The following is a 16,988-nucleotide window of genomic DNA, read 5'->3' as shown; positions in this document are numbered from 1 at the left end:
TCACTTTATCTTTTCACTGTACTGGCTGCGCTAGACATGCTCCTATCTAGTTATCCAGCAAGTTAAACACTTATTCAAAATAATTCTTCGTGAAGCCGTTTGCTGTTTGAAGCCTTTACTAGAACAAATTTGTGAAACTGTAAACAAAGATAAAGTATGTTTTGTACATAAACTGAGTACTATACATTCGATATTACATAAGATATAAACATATTTACAACAGTAGAATAGACTAATTGTATAACTAACTAACATTTGGACTAACTTCTGTAACTATCAAATATTAACCTTTTATAAACATATTATTGTCAAAATACTACTCTGACAATGTTGCTATTATGCTAACAAACAAAGATACTCACAGATATTGCGCTTGGCCTAACATATGAAATCAGATTACATTGGATTGTGAAACCCTCATGGAATCCTCCATTACTGCCAGGTTCTTCCTGGAATTCTACTTCCTGGGATTCTACTTCCTGGGATTACACAGGAAGAAAGGTACGAAGGTCAAATGACCTCTCATAGGAAGAAAGGAACAAAGGTCAAATGACCTCACACAGGAAGAAAGGAACAAAGGTCAAATGACCTATGCTTCATACAAACTGCTAACATGATAACCACCACCAGAGGGTGCTATCTGCATGTAAAATGTTCATACTGTCCATAATGTCCAGAACTGTCATTGATGAAACAGCTGAAGATGGTTGGGCCTAGGACACTGCCCTGAGGAACTCCTGCAGTGATGTCATGTGATTGAGATGAATGACATCCAACAATCACAGCCAACTTCCTTTGTGCTAGGTATGATTCCAACCAATGGAGAGTTTTCCCCTTGATTCCCATTGACTTCAGTTTTGCTAGGGCTCCTTGATGCCACACTCGATCAAATGCTGCCTTGATGTCAAGGGCAGTCACTCTCACCTCACCTCTTGAGTTCAGCTCTTTTGTCCATGTTTGGACCAAGGCTGTAATGAGAGCAGGAGCTGAGTGGCCCTGGCGGAACCCAAACTGGGCGTCAGTTAGCAGGTTATTGCTGAGTAAGTGCCGCTTGATAGCACTGTCAACGACACCTTCCATCACTTTGCTGATGATTGAGAGTAGACTGATGGGACGGCAATTGGCCGGGTCGGATTTGTCCTGCTTTTTGTAGACAGGACATACCTGGGCAATTTTCCACATTGCCGGGTAGATGCCAGTGTTGTTGCTGTACTGGAACAGCTTGGCTAGGGGCACAGCTAGTTCTGGAGCACAAGTCTTCAGTACTATTGCCGGAATGTTGTCAGGGCCCATAGCCTTTGCAGTATCCAGTGTCTTCAGCCATTTCTTGACATCACGTGGAGTGAATTGAATGGGCTGAAGACTGGCATCTGTGATGCTGGGGACCTCAGGAGGAGGCCGAGATGGATCATCCACTCGGCACCTCTGGCTGAAGATAGTTGCAAATGCTTCAGCCTTGTCTTTTGCACTCACGTGCTGGGCTCCACCATCATTAAGGATGGGGATATTTTTGGAGCCTCCTCCTCCTGTTAACTGTTTAATTGTCCACTATTTTTGAATAGTGGGGTTACATTAGCTATCCTCCAATCCATAGGAACTATTCCAGAGTCTATAGAATTTTGGAAGATGACCAGCAATGCATCTACTATCTCTAGGGCCACTTCCTTAAGTACCCTAGGATGTAGATTATCAAGCCCTGGGGATTTATCGGCCTTCAATCCCGTCAATTTCCCTAACACCATTTCCCTACAAATAATGATTTCATTCAGTTCCTCCCTCTCATTAGACCCTATGTTCCCCGACATCTCTGGGAGGTTATTTGTGTCCTCATTTGTGAAGACAGAACCAAAGTATATATTTAATTGGTCTGCTATTTCTTTGTTCCCCATTATAAATTCCCCTGATTCTGACTGCAAGGGACCTACACTTGCTTTCACCAATCGTTTTCTCTTCACATATCTATAGAAGCTTTTACAGTCAGTTTTTATGTTCCCTGCGAGCTTACTCTCATATTCTATTTTCCCCCTCTTAATTAATCCCTTTGTCCTCCTTTGCTGAATCCTAAACTGCTCCCAATCCTCAGATTTGCTGCTTTTTCTGGCCAATTTATATGTCCTCTCCTTGGATCTTATGCTATCCCTAATTTCCCTTGTTAACCACAGTTGAGTCACCTTCTTTGTTTTATTTTTATGCCAAACAGGGATGAACAAATTCTATAGTTCATCCATGCGATCTTTAAATGTTTGCCATTGCCTATCCACTGTCAACCCTTTAAGTAACATTCCCCAATCCATCTTAGCCAACTCGCGCCTCATACCATCGTAGTTTCCTTTATTTAAATTCAGGACCCTAGTCTCTGAGTCAACTTCTTCACTCTCCATCTTAATGAAGAATTCCATCATATTATGATCGCTCCGCCCCAAGGGGCCTCACACATCAAGGCTGCTAATTAATCCTTTCTCATTACATAATACCCAGTCTAAGATGGCCTGATCTCCAGTTGGTTCCTCGACATATTGGTCCAGGAAACCATCCCGTATACAATCCAGGAATTCCTCCTCCACAGTATTGTTACTAATTTGGTTAGCCCAATCTATATGTAGATTAAAGTCACCCATGATAACTGCTGTGTCCTTATTGCACGCATCTCTAATTTCCCATTTAATGCCATCCCCAACCTCAGCATTACTGTTTGGGGGTCTGTATACAGCTCCCATTAACGTTTTCTGTCCCTTGGTATTTCTCAGCTCTACCCATACAGATTCCACATCATCAGAGCTAATATCCTTCCTTACTATTGTGTTAATCTCCTCTTTAACCAGCAATGCTACCCCACCTCCTTTTCCTTTTTGCCTGTCTTTCCTGAATATTGAATACCCCTGGATGTTGAATTCCCAGCCTTGGTCACCCTGGAGCCATGTCTCCGTAATCCCAATTATATCATATCCATTTACATCTATTTGCGCAGCTAATTCATCCACCTTATTATGAATGCTCCGCGCATTAAGACACAAAGCTTTCAGGCTTGTTTTTTTAACACTCTTGGAACTTTTAGAATTATTATTTACTGTGGCCATGTTTGATTTAAACCCTTGATTTCTCTGACTGCCACTTTTGCTTTTCTCCTTCCTGTCTTTTGCTTCTATCCTTGCTTCCCTTTCCTCTGTTTCCCTGCACAGGTTCCCATCCCCCTGCCATTTTAGTTTAAACCCTCCCCAACAGCACTAGCAAACACTCCCCCTAGGGCATCAGTCCCAGTCCTGCCCAGGTGCAAACCGTCCAGTTTGTACTGGTCCCACCTCCCCCAGCACCGGTTCCAATGTCCCAGGAATTTGAATCCCTCCACCTTGCACCATTCCTCTAGCCACTTATTCATCTGAAATATCCTTCTTTTTCTACTCTGGCTAGCACGTGGCACTGGTAGCAATCCTGGGATTACTACCTTTGAGGTCCTATTTTTTAATTTACCTCCTAACTCCCTATATTCAGCTTTTAGGACCTCATCCCGGTTTTTACCTATATCGTTGGTACCTATATGCACCACGTCAACTGGCTCTCTCCGCTCCTGACACTGGCCTCAATAAGCTCCCTCCCCTTGTGCCGACGTCACTTTTGACTTCTGACGTCACTCTTTGAAAATTCTGCCCGTGCTGAGTTGGTACCACCGCCGCCGCCTCGCCGCTCCTCCCAGGTCCGCACTACCGCTGCTGCTGCTGTGGGGCCTACCTATGCCTCGGGCTCTTTTTATATCGCCACCTCGCCGCTCCACCCAGGTCCGCACTGCCGCCGCTGCTGCTGCTGAACTCCCTTTTGTTGTCGCTGATTTGCATTGCCACTAGAATTGTTCTTACTTCCTGCTTTCAATCTAGCTCTGCAAGCTGTTGAAATATGGCCTTGCTTTTGGCAGTGAAAACACTTTGCATTTCTGTATTGGCAGGACTGTGGTGGATGATTTCCATTGCAGTGATAACAATTCACTGAACTGCTCTCACCGATATGCTTTTGACTCGGTCTCATAGCTTTAGGTTTGGCGGTGGCTTTGTGACTGTAGACCTCAGCTGCACTAGTCACTTGAGTTGGATGGAGCTCTCTAGCATTCTTAGACACCATCTCCATAGATAGGGCAATTTTGCATGCTATGTCAAACATTAGGTCCGGAGTGTTCAGTAATTTGGACTGTGTGCGCTCATCCACTAGTCCACACGCAAACTTATCTCACAACGCACGATACAAAAATGTGCCGGAGTTACAATGCAAAGGTAGGTTCTTAAGAGCTACAATGTACTCACTGATGGTTTCACTTTGTTTTTGGTTTCTGTTACCAAAAGTATATCTCTCTGCTATTTCTAATTACTTTGGGTCGAAATAGTCCTCGTGTTTCTCGACAATGTCTTCAAACGACGCATCCTTCGCTTTACCTGGTGCGAGTAGGTTTGTCAACGTTCCATAGACATCTGGCCCGATCTCCATTAGAAAAATTGCTTTCTTCCATTCACGAATTACTTTATTTTGAGCTTGAACATTTTCATCTGCACCTTCAGTCTCAATAATGTTATTGGCCCTAAAAAACATCTCCATCCGCTCACTGGTCATACAGGCCGAGGCTTCCGATGAACCCCGTAGGCGTGGCCATGATTGTCCCGATCCCATCGAACAGTGACTCATCACGTTACCTGTGTATATGTGAGAATCAGTGCCGCTGTTGCTATACATACATGCTAAGGCGAAGCACAGACCATTCTGCATGAGCATTAATGGTAAAACATCGCAAAAATTCCATTTAGGTGTCACAAATTCACCTTAAACTTGTCCACTCGAAGGTTGAACACTGTTCTTCTATGATCCCTAAAAATGGCTTTGGGATCCCATCCTCGGCACCAATATATGTGATATATATGGGTGGAACAAATGAAGGACAGAGGCACGATGAGCTGCTATTTCATGTGCTTGCCTTACTAGGCCAGAGCGAACTGAGCATGCTCATACTAAACCATGTGACAAATAATGTGATACAGGAAACTCTTTGGTATCCAGCACCAACGGGACCAGGATAGTGCCAGTTGATTAAAAATTCTGGATGACGGAGAGGGTTATCTACCGAGGCTATTTTTAACAAACAATAATAAAAAAAATCAAGAAATGTGCAGTATACAGTAATTGGACTTCCGACAGCGCCAAGAAGCCATGTAGTGACATTTTGGAGAACTACCCCCACTGACTAACTCAGCCACCGCGGGAGACTCGGACTCGGACTCGGCAACATTTCTGGTTATTGAGGTGTTGTTTTCGGAGTATGAATTTTGCCGGTTAATAGAGAATTCCGGATATTTAGGTGCTGTTTAAACGAGAGTTTCCTGTAATACATTACGCCCATCAATGAAATGCTAATTAGTTTGACGTTGGAAAATTGGCCAAGGTCAAAAGCACAGCCTTGGTGCGGGCCTGAAGCCTGGCCCACAGAGTTTATGCGGGGATTGCGCCAGAGCAGAAAATACCAGCTTACATGTTTAAGTGGTTTGCAATAAAAATATATTACCTATTGATTTTATCAATGAAACAACATTAAAACAAATTTAATTCTTAGTTATTGATAAAGACTTTTTAAAAAATTTACTTTTCAAATTTTCTAAAATTAAATCACATTTTTAAAAAATGCATTTACATTTTTTAACGTATAGAATTAAAATATCTAAAAGATATTGGCCTAGAAATTCAGTGGGCTGCGCCACCAGTTAGCGCCCAAAGAGGGCACTTAGTGGCTTTAGCACCACTGGCCACGCCTCCTGCGAAATTCAGTTGGGCGCTAATGGCGGCGTTAGCCTGTAGCGCTGCGCCGCCACCGATGACATCATCGGTGTGCGCAGCTCCCCGCTACCACCCCAATCGCGATATTTGGTCGCGCCCCCCGCTGTAACGCCGGCCGCAATTTGCGACCAGGTCAGGGGGGCCGACCTGCGGCAGTAGTGGCGCTAATTAAAGGGGAGGTGCGGGTCGGCCATTTTTTTTGCTGGCCGCCTGCCAGCACCTCCTCGCGCCGCCGTCCCTGGCCTCCTGAGCCCCCTCCCGGGCAGTGCCGGCTGTGTCCCAAGAGCCTGGCACTTCTCCTCGGTGCCGGGCTCTTTTGCCGGCACTCGCGATCTCTGATCGCGCTGATGCAGGCCCCTCCCCTTTAAGTAGGGGAGGAAGGCCTGCAGTACCGCAGCGTGCCGTGCCGCAGCATGTGGCGCTGCGGCACGTTGCACTGCGATATTCAGTTGCAGCGCCCCAAGAGGGATGCGGGGCGCCTCGAGCAGCGCCCCGCTTCCGTTTGGGGCGCTGAAACTGAATATCGGGATGGCGCAAGCGGATCCGTCCGGAGCGGTAATTCCAGCGCCCAGGCGAGCTTGCCACTGAATTTCTAGGCCATTATCTGTACTATTTGTAATAATTTACTGCTAGAATAGCAATAGTAAAAACATAATCACAAAATAACTGATTTAATCTTTCATGTGCTGATTTAAATCCACGAGATGAATAAATAATAACTGACTGCAGAATGTTACCATAGATCTTGTTTTTTTTGTTACAGTGAATGATCCTTGTAAGAAAAATACATGCAAAAATGGAGAATGTGTTATCCAGCCCAACCCACCATATTATAAATGTAAATGTAAACACCCATATGTATCACCATCAAGCAAAAGAGGTAAGACTCAATACAGTACTATTTATTATTCTGAGTCATATAATCTTTTGATATTTAGAAATAAATCACAAAATACTTGATTTGCTATCTCCCATTCACAGTTTGTCATGGTTATGTGGGGGTGAGTTTTCATGGGTGGAAAATGGGCAGTAGCAGGTTGGCAGCCCGTTATACACAGCACCCAACCAATCAATGGAAAAACAAAATCGGGCAGTGCAAAACGGGCGGCCAATCCACTGCCATCAATTGTCCGCCCAATAGTAAAAGTGACAAATCAACGCATGTGGTTCTTCAGGCCTTGGCTCTAATTATCTTCCTGTTATAAGTTGATTTTTTAGCACACAGTGAAGTTTATTACTATACATTCATTATACCAAATATTCCCTCCATATTTCATTCTCTTATCTGTTTACTTAGAAGAGCATACTTGTTTTTAAAGCAAGAACAAACTAGACTAAAAGCAGGAAAGAACATTAAGGATAAAGCTAGAAATAGCAGAGGCATTGGTCACAATCTTTCAATCCTCATTGGATACAGGAGTAGTGCCGGAGGACTGGAGAGTTGCTAATGTTATACCACTATTCAGGAAAGGGGAGCGGGATAAACCAGGAAACAACAGGCCAGTTAGCCTGACATCGGTGGTGGAGAAGTTATTGGAAATCATTATCGGGGACAAAATAAACTTTCATTTGGAAAGGCATGGGTTAATCAAGGAGAGCCAGCATGGATTTGTTAGTGGCAAATTGTGTCTGATGAACTTGATTGAATTCTTTGATGAGGTAACAGATATGGTTGATCAAGGTATACATAGATTTTCAAAAGGTATTTGACAAGTGCCACACAGGAGGCTTATTAAGAAGATGGAAGCCCATGGAATTAAGGGGAAAGTGGTGGTATGGATACAAAATTGGCTCAGTGACTGGAAGCAAAGGGTGGAGGGGTGTTTTTCAGACTGGGAGGTGGTTTGCAGTGGTGTTCCCCAAGGCTCAGTTTTGGGTCCATTACTATGTTTCAATTTTTATAAACGACATAGACTCATGTGTAGGGAGCAGCATTATAAAGTTTGCAGATGATATGAAACTTAGCAAAGTAGTAGATCACAATGAGGATAGTTATAGGCTTCAGGATGAGATAGACAGGATGGTGGAATGGGCAGAAGCATGGCAAATGGAGATCAATGCGGAGAAGTGTGAAGTGATGCACTTTGGGAGGACTAATATGGGAAGATAGTACTGTATACTATATTTTGAAAAGTGTAGATGAGCAGAGATCTTGGTGTCCATATACACAAATCTTTAAAGGTGGCAGGTCAAGTTGCCAAGGTGGTTAAAAAAGCAAATGGGTTACTTGGGTTTATAACAGAGGAATATAACGTAAAAGCAAAGAGATCATGCTAGAACTTTATAAATCACTGGTTAGGCCTCAGCTGGAGTATTGTGGACAATTCTGGGCACCACACTTCAGGAAAGATATAAAGGCATTAGAAAGCGTACAGAGGAGGTTTACCGGGATGTTACCAGGGATGAGGCACCTCAGTTATAAGGAGAGGTTGGAAAAGTTAGGACTGTTCTCCTTGGAACAGAGAAGGTTAAGAGGTGACCTAATAGAGGTTTTCAAGATGGAGAGGTTTTAATAGAGTAGACAGAGAAAAATTATTCCCTCTGGTGAGTGGGTCAATAACTAAAGGTCATAGATTCAAAATCATTGGCAAAGGATCTAGAGGGGAGATGAGGAACAACATTTTCACTCAGTTGTCAGGTTCTGGAGTGCTCTACCTGAAAAGGTGGTGGAAGCTGATTCCACAAATAATTTTAAAAGGGAGTTGGGCAGGTCCTTGAGGATGAGGATCTTACAGGTTTACGGACAAAAAGCGGGGGTGTGGGACTAAGCACGACTGCTCTTTCAAAGAGCCAGCACAGGCACGACGGGCCGAATGGCCTTCTGTGCTGTAAGTTTTTATGATTCTATGATAAACTATAGCTTTTGATGGAAAGAATATGAGTTCATCCTTAGAAATGATGCCTGTTGGTAATGTTTAGTCTACTCCTGGTATAAGCTGTGTGTAGAAATGTAGAAAGGATACAATATTTGTTCATTAGTCTCCTTTTCATTCATGACACAAATAAACATCTATCGGTTGGATTTAAACTTATCTACTTGACTGATAGGGAAATATTCTCACAATGTTTATGGTATGCCAGGAATCCTCCATGTATTTCGGGAGCAGTATTTTGTCTCTCGTCTGGACAATCTTCCGCCTTCTGGTCTGAACAATGACTTGCTCAGTTTAAGGCCTGAACAGTCTCCCCCATTTTCCTGTCTGTTTCTCCCGTCCATCTTCCATTACATCACCATATTTCCTGGAGCTGTTTTTTTTTTTACTGTTTTTGTCCTTCTACTACCTTTATACTGCATGTCTTCAATCTCCTATTTAATTTCTAATGCCTGACTGAGCTGATCTTTGTCTATCATCCAACACATTTTCACCTCCTTCCAGCATTTTCAAAACCTGTTTACAGACTGTTTCTTTGTGATAGTGGCTAAACACCAGATGGTTAACTTTCATCTGTTGTTCTCCCTCCCCATTTCATTTTCTTCAGTCCTATTAAAGTGCTTGCTTATACTTCCGGGTTCTAGTTTAACAAATGGTCTATGCCTCTAATATTAATGCTTCTCTTCACAGATGGTGGTGGGCCTGCTGTGTATTTCCAACTTTTTCAGTTTTTTATTTCAATTTGTAATTTTTTTCTCTCAAATAATTATTTTTGACAATTGTGTCTTTTAAGCAGTTGCACCATGTAGCCCTAATCCTTGCAAAAATGGAGCAACATGCAGGGCTGGGAAGAAGAAAGGAACCTTCACCTGCAACTGCTCAGGATCATTCAAAGGGGAACTATGTGAAATAGGTAACATTACTGTTGGTTCTAGTTGTGACTGATATCTTTAATATAAATGTAGTCATTTGTTCACCATGAACCAGTTAAACCATTTCCATTACAGCAACTTCCATCCACAGTGAAAGCCGTCATCCATTGACTCACAGTGCATAGCTATCCAAAGTATCACCAGCCATTTAACATATAAATGTGTTTTAGAAGTATGGATGATAAAATCATTAGGAGAGAATTGACTTTGGTGAGTGGAAATTATATGATAGGACTCCAAAATCCAGTAGACCCACCATTGGTGACTGGACTTCAGTCGCCCTGTCTCCATGCTTTGGAATTCCTTCTCTAACCTTGTTAAACATTTACAGATGTGGGCGTCATTTTCAACTTTGTGGTCTGAGTTAGACTGGGTCAAACAAATCACAAATATGGTTGGAAAAGCTAGAAGAAGGTTGGAATCCTCAAGAAATTAGTCCAACTTGTCACGGTTAAATTTTCATTATACGGTGGCATAGTGGTTAGCACTGTTGCCTCACAGCGCCAGAGACCCGGGTTCGAATCCGGCCTCGGGCGACTGTCTGTGTGGAGTTTGCACATTCTCCCCGTGTTTGCGTGGGTTTTCTCCGGGTGCTCCGGTTTCCTCCCACAGTCCAAAGATGTGCGGGTTAGGTTGATTGGCTGTGATAAATTGACCCTTAGTGTTAGGGGGATTAAATAGGTGGGGTTACAGGGATAGGGTGGGATATGTGTTGGGGTTACGGGGATCGGGTGGGATATGTGTCGGTGCAGGCTCGATGGGCCGAAATGGCCTCTATCTGCCCTGTGGGGTTTCTGTGATTCTGTGATTCTGTGAATATATACCTCCCAATGATGGAACCTGTTTGGCAGGTTTCAGAGAAAATTCATCTCTTAATATTGGACTAAGTATAGGGCAGAGCCATGTAAACTGTTGAAACGGACAATTATAGTCTACCCACATCAGAGATATGTGAGCAGTCTGTCCGTTCTCTATGAGATTGTGACTGGAGAAAGTGCCACCTAATGGCCCCTAAATCCACAGCTGAATATGCCAGGTACTGGCTTTCCAGGATGGCCTTGGGTGTGAGCCTGAGTCTTCCCCACAAGGCCATCATCAATAGGGGGAACTTGTGAGGTTGGGGCCAGGGGGCGGGCACTCTGAATTTTGTTAGATTTGCCATATCCAGGCTTTCATTGGGATTCTGTGTATGGTCAGTGCAGGTACACATGATTAGACCAAGTGCACTGGCTGACCCAGCAACGGATGTGAGGGCCTTCTAGGAGGGGTCTGTGACACCCCTGACCCAGGTACCTACACTCTAGATGCGTCCCTAGTGACTTGGACACTCGCCATTTTCAAGCAAACTAAAGAATCTCTCCCTGACCTCATAAGCTTTACCTGGGCCAACAGTGGAGTTCTGAGTGGTCACAATCCAAGCATAAGTGCCAGGATCTCTGGCTCATTGATTTTCAGGGCCAGTTAACCCAGATCTCCATATTGGGAACATAAAAGCTGCTGTAGCTTCATCACAATATTCTATGACGGTCTGACGGTCGTATTAGCGGACAAAAACTTGTGGGGGAGAAATTCGGTATAGCCCCGTTTGGGGCGCTAAAACTTTAAAAGTTGAAAAATTAGTGCCAGGTGCTAATCATTCTCACCTCCTGCGGAGCGCTAAATCAAGCACCAACTACTTCTCTTAGGGCACTAAAGTCTGAGAGCGGGACGGTAGCGGCAGATCGCTGAACAATTTCGAGCGCATTGTAAACAGCACACTTTGATCACAGAGGCTGCTTCCCTCGCTTAAAGCGAAGGGCCAATGATGCCATTACAGCCCCAAAGACTCTCACAAAGTGGAGGGCTTGGACATCTTGCACCAATGAAACATTAAAAACTTGGCACAGGCACCAGACTGGTGCAAATAATAAAGGTTGAACCGCTCCAGAAGCGGCCAGCCAAGTTCACAACGCCTCCTTGAGCTGGCATTGTCGGTTTGAGGCGATAAAGCAGGGGGCGAGAGTTAATTTTCCATCCGGGGCGATAACTGGGCGCTGCGCACTTTATGGCATCATGATCTGCGAGGCGCTAGAGGCCCAGGCGCTAAGAGTTAGCGCCAGCGCTAAACCAGCACTGAAGTTCGCGGGCTTCGCCGCATTCACCGCGCCCGGGCGCTAACCCCATAGCACCTCATTAGCGCCCCCACCAGGTGCTAACGGGAGGCGCTAACATACTGAATTTTGCAGCAAACATGTTCAAATGTCCACTGTTTTTGTGGAGGAATAGCACATTTAAAGTAAACAGATTAAGGCCTGCGTTAAAATAACAGACAAAGGAATGTCAAGTGAACATGTTAAGCATGGTGAGGTGAGAGTGACTGCCCTTGACATCAAGGCAGCATTTGACTGAGTGTGGCATCAAGGAGCCCTAGTAATACTGAAGTAAATGGGAATCGGGGGGAAAACTCTCCACTGGCTGGAGTCATACCTAGCACAAAGGAAGATGGTTGTGATGGTTGAAGGTCAATCATCACAGCCCTAGGACATCGCTGCAGGAGTTTCTCAGGGCAGTGTCCTAGGCCCAACCATCTTCAGCTGCTTCATCAATGACCTACCCTCCAACATAAGGTCAGAAATGGGGATGTTTGCTGATGACTACACAGTGTTCAGTGCCATTCACAACTCCTCAGATAATGAAGCAGCCCATGCCCGCATGCAACAAGACCTGGACGACGTTCAGGCTTGGGCTGATAAGTGGCAGGTAACATTCACGCCACAGAAGTGCCAGTCAATGACTATCTCCAACAAGTGAGAGTCTAACCACCTCCCCTTGACATTCAACAGCATTACCGTTGCCTAATCCACCACCCTCAATATCCTGGGGGACACCATTGACCAGAAACTTAACTGGACCAGCCACATAAATACTGTGGCAACAAGAGCAGGTCAGTGGCTAGGTATTCTGCGGCTAGTGTCTCACCTCCTGGCTTCCCAAAGCCTTTCCACCATCTACAAGGCACAAGTAAAGAGTGTGATGGAATACTCTCCATTTGCCTGGATGAGTGCAGCTCCAACAACACTCAAGACATTCCTTTGTCTGGGGATGAGGGGATGGACATATGAGGAGAGGTTGAGTAGATTGGGACTCTACTCATTGGAGTTCAGAAGAATGAGAGGCGATCTTATTGAAACATATAAGATTGTGAAGGGGTTGGATTGGGTGGATGCGGGGAGGATGTTCCCGATGATGGGTGAAACTAGAACTAGGGGGCATAGTCTTAGAATAAGGGGCTGCTCTTTCAAAACTGAGATGAGGAGGAACTACTTCACTCAGAGGGTGGTAGGTCCATGGAATATGCTGCCCCAAAAAGCTGTAGAAGCTACATCATTACATAAATTTAAAACAGAAATAGACAGTTTCCTAGAAGTAAAGGGAATTAAGGGTTACGGGGAGCGGGCAGGAATTTGGACATGAGTCTAGGTTCGGATCGGTCATGGCCCTGTGGGTAGCAGAGCGGGCCCAGGGGCCGCGTAGCCTGATCCTGCTCCTATTTCGGGTGTCTAATTCTGTTAGATTCAGGGGATGGTTCTGTGATAGTGGATTGGCGGTTAGGATCAGATCAGCCATGATCTTATTGAATGGCGGAGCAGGCTCGAGGGGCCGATTGGCCTACTCCTGCTCCTATTTCTTATGTTCTAAGATGCTTGACACCATCCAGGACAAAGCAGCCCAGTTGATTGGCACCCTATCCACCACCTTAAACATTCACTCCCTCCACCACCAATGTGGCTACAGTGTGTACCATCTACAAGATGCACTACAGCAATTCACCAAGGCTTCTCCAACAGCACCTCCCAAACCCGCGACCTCTACCACCTAGAAGGACAAGGGCAGCAGGCGCATGGGAACACCACCACCTCCAAGTTCCTCTCCAAGTCACACACCATCCCAGACTTGGAAATATATCAGTGTTCTTTCATCGTCGCTGGGTCAAAATCCTGGAACTCCCTCCCTAACAGCACTGTGGGAGTACCTTCACCACACGGACTGCAGCGGTTCAAGAAGGTGGCTCACCACCACCTTCTCAAGGGCAATTAGGGATGGGCAATAAATGCTGGCCTTGCCAGCGACACACACATCCCATAAACAAATTTTAAAAAAATTGTCCACCTCTGTGTTCACTATGGAGAAAGACGATGTAGACATAGAAGTCGGGCAAGGGGACTGTGACATACTTGAACATATTAGCATCGAGAGGGAGGAGGTACTAGCGGTTTTAGCAGGCCAAAAAGTGGATAAACCCCCAGGCCCGGACGAGATGTATCCCAGGCTGTTGTGTGAGGCAAAGGAGGAGATTGCAGGGGCTCTGACACAAATTTTCAGAACCTCTCTGGCCACAGGGGATGTACCAGAGGACTGGAGAACAGCTAACGTAGTACCATTATTCAAGAAGGGAAGCAGGGATAAACCAGGGAATTACAGGCCAGTGAGCCTAACATCTGTGGTAGGGAAATTATTGGAAAAAATTCTGAGGGACAAAATTAGTCTCCACTTGGAGAGGCAAGGATTAATCGGGGATAGTCAGCATGGCTTTGTCAAGGGTAAATCATGTCTGACCAATCTGATTGAATTTTTCGAGGGGGTGACTAGGTGTGTGGATGAGGGAAATGCTGTGGATGTGGTTTACATGGACTTCAGTAAAGCTTTTGACAAAGTCCCGCATAGGAGACTGGTCAAGAAGGTAAGAGCCCATGGGATCCAGGGGGCCTTGGCGCGTTGGATCCTAAACTGGCTGAGTGGCAGGAGGCAGAGGGTGATGGTCGAAGGTTGCTTTTGTGACTGGAAGCCTGTGTCCAGTGGGGTACCTCAGGGATCGGTGCTGGGTCCCTTGCTGTTTGTGATCTACATTAATGATTTGGATGAGAATGTAAAGGGTATGATCAGTAAGTTCGCGGATGACACGAAAATTGGTGGGGTGGTAAATTGCGAGGAGGAAAGCCTCAGGCTACAGGACGATATTAACGGGTTGGTCAGATGGGCGGAAAAGTGGCAAATGGAATTTAACCCGGAAAAGCGCGAGGTGATGCATTTTGGACGGACAAATAAGGCAAGGGAATACACAATGAGTGGTAGGACCCTAGGAAGTACAGAGGGTCAGAGGGACCTTGGTGTACATGTACATAGATCCCTGAAGGCAGCGGAACAGGTAGATAAGGTGGTTAAAAAGGCATATGGGATACTTGCCTTCATTAGCAGAGGCATAGAATATAAGAGCAGGGAGGTTATGATGGAGCTGTACAAAACGCTGGTGAGGCCACAGCTGGAGTACTGTGTGCAGTTCTGGTCGCCTCACTATAGGAAGGATGTGACTGCTTTGGAGAGGGTGCAGAGAAGATTCACCAGGATGTTACCTGGGATGGAGCGCCTCAGCTATGAAGAAAGACTAAACAGGCTGGGGTTGTTTTCCTTGGAGCAAAGGAGGCTGAGGGGGGACCTGATTGAGGTGTACAAAATGATGAGGGGCATAGATAGGGTAGATAAAGAGGAACTTTTCCCCTTAGTAAGGGGGTCAATAACAAGGGGGCATAGATTCAGGGTAAGGGGCAGGAGATTTAGAGGGGATTTGAGGAGGAACTTTTTCACCCAGAGGGTGGTTGGAAGCTGGAACTCACTGCCTGAAAGGGTGGTAGAGGCAGGAACCCTCACAACATTCAAGAAGCATTTGGATGGGCACTTGAAATGCCATTGCATACAAAGCTATGGACCAAATGCTGGAAAATGGGATTAGACTGAACAGGGATTGATGGACGGCGCAGACATGATGGGCCGAAGGGCCTCTTTCTGCGCTGTAAAACTCTATGACTCTATGACTCTAATACTACCCGCAGTAATTTCTAAACACACAACCATTTCAAACATTCACGTGCAGTAAAGCTGCAATCACTGCTTATTCTGCCCACGCAACTCTTTCACCTGGAACACTGTTCCTTATGCAGAGATTTAACCATTACTTTTTAAACTAGGCTTGTTGGATCATGCATTAGGCAATAGGAAATCTCTGTGTTGGCACCCTAATACAATTTCTTCAAGCCTTTCTGTGCTGCCAGTAACTACTGGGATCAAATTCATGACACATCTGTCTCTGTTGAATTTACCAAGGGCTCCATTCTGCAGTAATGCCAGATAATATTGAGAAATAAAATAAACAATGCTCTCCACATAATTATTTTCCAAAATGATCTAAACCAACAATCGTATTTAAACTCAGAGAAGCTCTTGTTTTCGTTTTATTCTTTTGTGCATTTCTTTTCTTAGCGCCAAATGATTGTTACCAGGGTAACGGCTTATCATATAGAGGTCTTGTGAAACAAACTGAAAAGGGGAAGAAGTGTTTGCACTGGAGCTCTAACTTGCTGCTTAAGGAAGCCATTGGTACTCATATGGAGAATCCCAATAAATATGGCATTGGTGACCACAACTATTGCAGGTACCACCGCTTTAGACCGTTGATATACTCAGGTGGGTAGAACCCAGCAAGCTGAGTGATGGTAGTTTTTATTTATTTTATTTATATATAATGCTTGTTTTAAAGATAAGTGACAAGGTTGGGAATAATAAAAGTTCAACTGAATTATTTAATTTCAGAAATCCTGATGGTGATGAAAAGCCTTGGTGCTATTTTAAGGATAAACAGGATAGATTAAGTTGGAACCATTGTGATATTTCTCCCTGCCCTGCAGGTATGTATTATCTGTATTAATTTCATTTTACAACACTTAATTTGTTCCATTAGGTATGTAATTCAGATGGGTATTAGCCCTGCCTTACCGAATAGACAGTAACTACACAGCAATATCACAATAATTGGTATAATTAATGCTTTACTGGTTAAGTGCTAAAAGTACAATGCTAACTACTTTAAATTAAGAGATAGAATTAAATTTAAATCCTTGTAATTTTCCCTTATCAGATCTATATATAGAGAGATGGGGGCAGTAGTAGATTTGGGGATTTTATCAAATCCCTTTCAATTTCGCTCAGGGACATGGCCAGGGCAAAGGAATTTATTTTGCTTCCTTTTATCGGCAGCAACCAAGTGCCTCAGATTTTCAGGTTCTTAAAGTGCATTTATTTCAACTGTCCATTTATTTCAACTGTCCACGTCAACTGGTAGCATTCCACTTTAGTGGAAACCAGCAAGCAACCTGCCTATACACAAGAAGTGATCAAGTTCTGCATATCTGTATCTCTCCTGTTAATCATGTCATAGTTCATGAAAACTAAAGTAAATGACAAGCAATTGTATTGACAACAACTTGCCTTCATATCCCAATTACAACAACCTTCTATATGATGACCAGTTTCCCTTCAGAATAAGCTCGTCATCTAATTAATCTCC

General features: G+C 44.4%; 1 protein-coding gene across 3 annotated transcripts in view; it reads left to right on the top strand.

Annotated features, from left to right (window-relative positions):
* Positions 1-16,988, top strand: part of habp2 (hyaluronan binding protein 2) — a 79,853-nt gene that overhangs the window by 44,200 nt on the left and 18,665 nt on the right. For 2 of the 3 annotated variants that reach the window (XM_085994479.1, XM_085994476.1), the window contains exons 5-8: positions 6,569-6,685; positions 9,472-9,591; positions 15,905-16,076; positions 16,235-16,329. In XM_085994479.1, coding sequence (XP_085850605.1) covers positions 6,569-6,685; positions 9,472-9,591; positions 15,905-16,076; positions 16,235-16,329 — 504 coding nt within the window. The remainder of the gene's footprint in view (positions 1-6,568; positions 6,686-9,471; positions 9,592-15,904; positions 16,077-16,234; positions 16,330-16,988) is intronic. The other variant, XM_085994477.1, reaches the window with a different exon arrangement.

Source organism: Somniosus microcephalus, chromosome 8, assembly GCF_052327205.1.
Source record: "Somniosus microcephalus isolate GS21.2 chromosome 8, FLI_Smic_1.0, whole genome shotgun sequence".
Classification (NCBI taxonomy): domain Eukaryota; kingdom Metazoa; phylum Chordata; class Chondrichthyes; order Squaliformes; family Somniosidae; genus Somniosus; species Somniosus microcephalus.
This window is presented reverse-complemented; position numbering and strand designations above follow the sequence as displayed.